This window comes from Rhododendron vialii, chromosome 7a (genome assembly GCF_030253575.1).
Source record: "Rhododendron vialii isolate Sample 1 chromosome 7a, ASM3025357v1".
Taxonomy (NCBI): domain Eukaryota; kingdom Viridiplantae; phylum Streptophyta; class Magnoliopsida; order Ericales; family Ericaceae; genus Rhododendron; species Rhododendron vialii.
The window spans coordinates 11,726,545-11,729,092 of record NC_080563.1 but is presented as its reverse complement, the minus strand read 5'-3'; the positions used below and the strand labels follow the sequence as shown (position 1 = coordinate 11,729,092).

At 35.9% G+C, this 2,548-nt stretch overlaps 1 protein-coding gene across 1 annotated transcript; it reads right to left on the bottom strand.

Moving 5' to 3' along the window:
• Positions 1-290: 290 nt before the first annotated feature.
• Positions 291-1,961, bottom strand: LOC131332656 (uncharacterized). Its single transcript, XM_058366953.1, has one exon. The coding sequence runs from the start codon at positions 1,959-1,961 to the stop codon at positions 291-293; it is 1,671 nt and encodes a 556-aa protein (XP_058222936.1).
• Positions 1,962-2,548: the final 587 nt, after the last annotated feature.

Below are 2,548 nucleotides of genomic sequence, written 5' to 3'. Positions count from 1 at the left end.
TTGGAAAAAGATATTTTCACATAAGCTTTACGAGAGTAAAAAAAAAACTTTTCAATTAGCAAGAGTTAATAAACAGTAGATAACTCATCAAAATCAGTACCTTCAAATCAATTATAGAACCTTGGGCAACTAAAATTAACAATTAATAATCATACCATATATACGACTCTGAGTTGACTCTATTAGTCTGTTGAGCTTACTCCATTACAGTAACTCGTCTTTTTCGCTGTCTAGCTAGAAACCATCTTTAAACATTCACCATTGAGCACACATCAGTCTACAAAAATAAATCATATGTAGTTCTTTGGTACCCACGATTGCTTGGGTCCATGAAGGTTAGTAACAAGATGCTTAGGAACCCATATCTTTTTCGTTCCAACACTCATATTTTTACGAATAGGACAAGAATATGATAAATGACCATTCATTCCACAATAGTTACAAGAAGTGTAAGAATGACTAGAAGAAGTTGATTTCACAAACAAATTTTGATAAAACTTTTGCTTTTTGGTTGGATTAAAACCGATGCCTACTTTGTCAAAAACACATCTTTGTTTTCCAAGAAGCATATCCAAATTTTCTTTTCCTTGAACAAACTTAGAAAGAGATGTTTTCAAATCCTCAACCTCATTTTTTAAAACATCATTTTCAAGTCTCAAATTATTTTGAAATACCAAATCATTTGCAATCTCTTTTGGAGAACAAACTTCTTCAATTTTCCCTTTCAAGGCATCTTTCTCATTTTTCAAACATTCATTTTCAGCTAAGAGGGAAAAATTAGTCTTTTTGAGAGACTTATATTTGGAACTCAAATTCTTAAACTTGGAATGCAATTCTTCAAAAGCATCTAACAGTTCATCATAAGTAAATTGCTCATCAAAATCATCACTAGAGTTTACCTCTTCCTCACCATGTGCCATCAAGCATAGGTTAGCAACTTCTTGGTCACTATTTTCTTCGGAGCTACTCCGATCAATTTCTCTCAATGCTGCAAGCATTGCTCTTCGTTTTGCTGTTTTCATTGACTTCTTGATTTCAGGACATTGTGATTTCAAATGGCCCGGCCTCTTACACTCGTAGCATATGATGTCTCTTTTCTTGCTATTTTCTCCTTTGGAACCATCTTTTTCTAAAATTCTTTTTGCCCTTCGCATTTTTCTTGTCATGGACTTTTTGAGCTTTCTTGTGATTACTGCTAGATCTTCATCATCGCTTGATTCGGAGTCATCTTCACTTTCACTTGATGTACTTGAAGTAGAAATTTTAAAAGCAAGGTCCTTTTTCTTACGGCTTCCATTATCCTCCAAGTTCATTGTGATTTCATGAGTCATAAGAGAACCCAAAAGCTCATCCAAGCTGTAATTTGTGAGGTCTTGTTTGGCCTCAATTATTGCCGTCACTTTTGGCTCCCATTGCTTTGGTAATGACCTGAGAATCTTTCTCACAAGATCAACATTAGAGTAAGACTTTCCAAGAGATTTCAAGCCATTAATAATATCAGTAAAGCGTGTAAACATGTCAGAGATGGATTCGTCAGGCTGCATTTTAAACAATTCATACTTATGAACAAGCATGTCAATTTTTGATTCTTTTACCTGACTAGTACCCTCATGTGTAACTTCTAGCTTATCCCAAATTTCCTTAGCCGATTCACATGTAGAGACTCTATTAAACTCATTAGGATCTAATGCACAATATAAAAGATTCATAGCCTTAGCATTCAATTCAATTCCTTTAACATCATTCGCATCCCATTCTTTTTCCTCTTTAAAAACTACTACTCCATTAACGGTTTTGGTAGGACGGTGCGGCCCATCAACAATAATTCTCCACAACTTATAGTCAGTTTGAATATAAATACGCATTCTAGCCTTCCAATAATTGTAGTTAGTCCCGCTAAATAAAGGAGGTCTATTGCTCGATTGGCCCTCGGGAAGGAAGGTGCCATAAGGGGTTGCCATGGATCTTACTCTAAGACGATTAAGTCAAAAATATTTAGAGCCTCGCTCTGATACCAATTGTTGGTCCAAATAACAACCCAAGAGGGGGGGTGAATTGGTTATCTCAAATATAACGCGGAATTTTAAAAAACTAATTGCAATCTATTCAACTACAATTCCAATTTCAATGAAATACTATTCTACTCATGCAATATTGATATGCAAGACGGAAAGTAAAGAGAGTAGGGAAGAGAGAATCGAACGCAAGGATTTATAGTGGTTCGGTCCGCAACTTCACGGCCTAGTCCACTCCCCAAGTGTCCAACTTGAGATTTGCTGTACTATCTTCAATAGTTACAATCTTCTAGCTTTGCGGGTGCTAGACAACCTTTACAATGAGCAATTTATCCCCAATCGCTCCGACTGATTTTGACTCCGGTGCTAGTCACACCTAACCCAACTAGTTTTGACTCCGGTGCTAGTAACACCTAACTCCAAGTGATTTTTTCTCCAAAACCACTCACAAAAAGTAATCACTTACGAGAGTATGAATAAGGGTGTACAATCCCTTTTACAATAAAGATCAAAATAAGAGCTCTCTCATACAA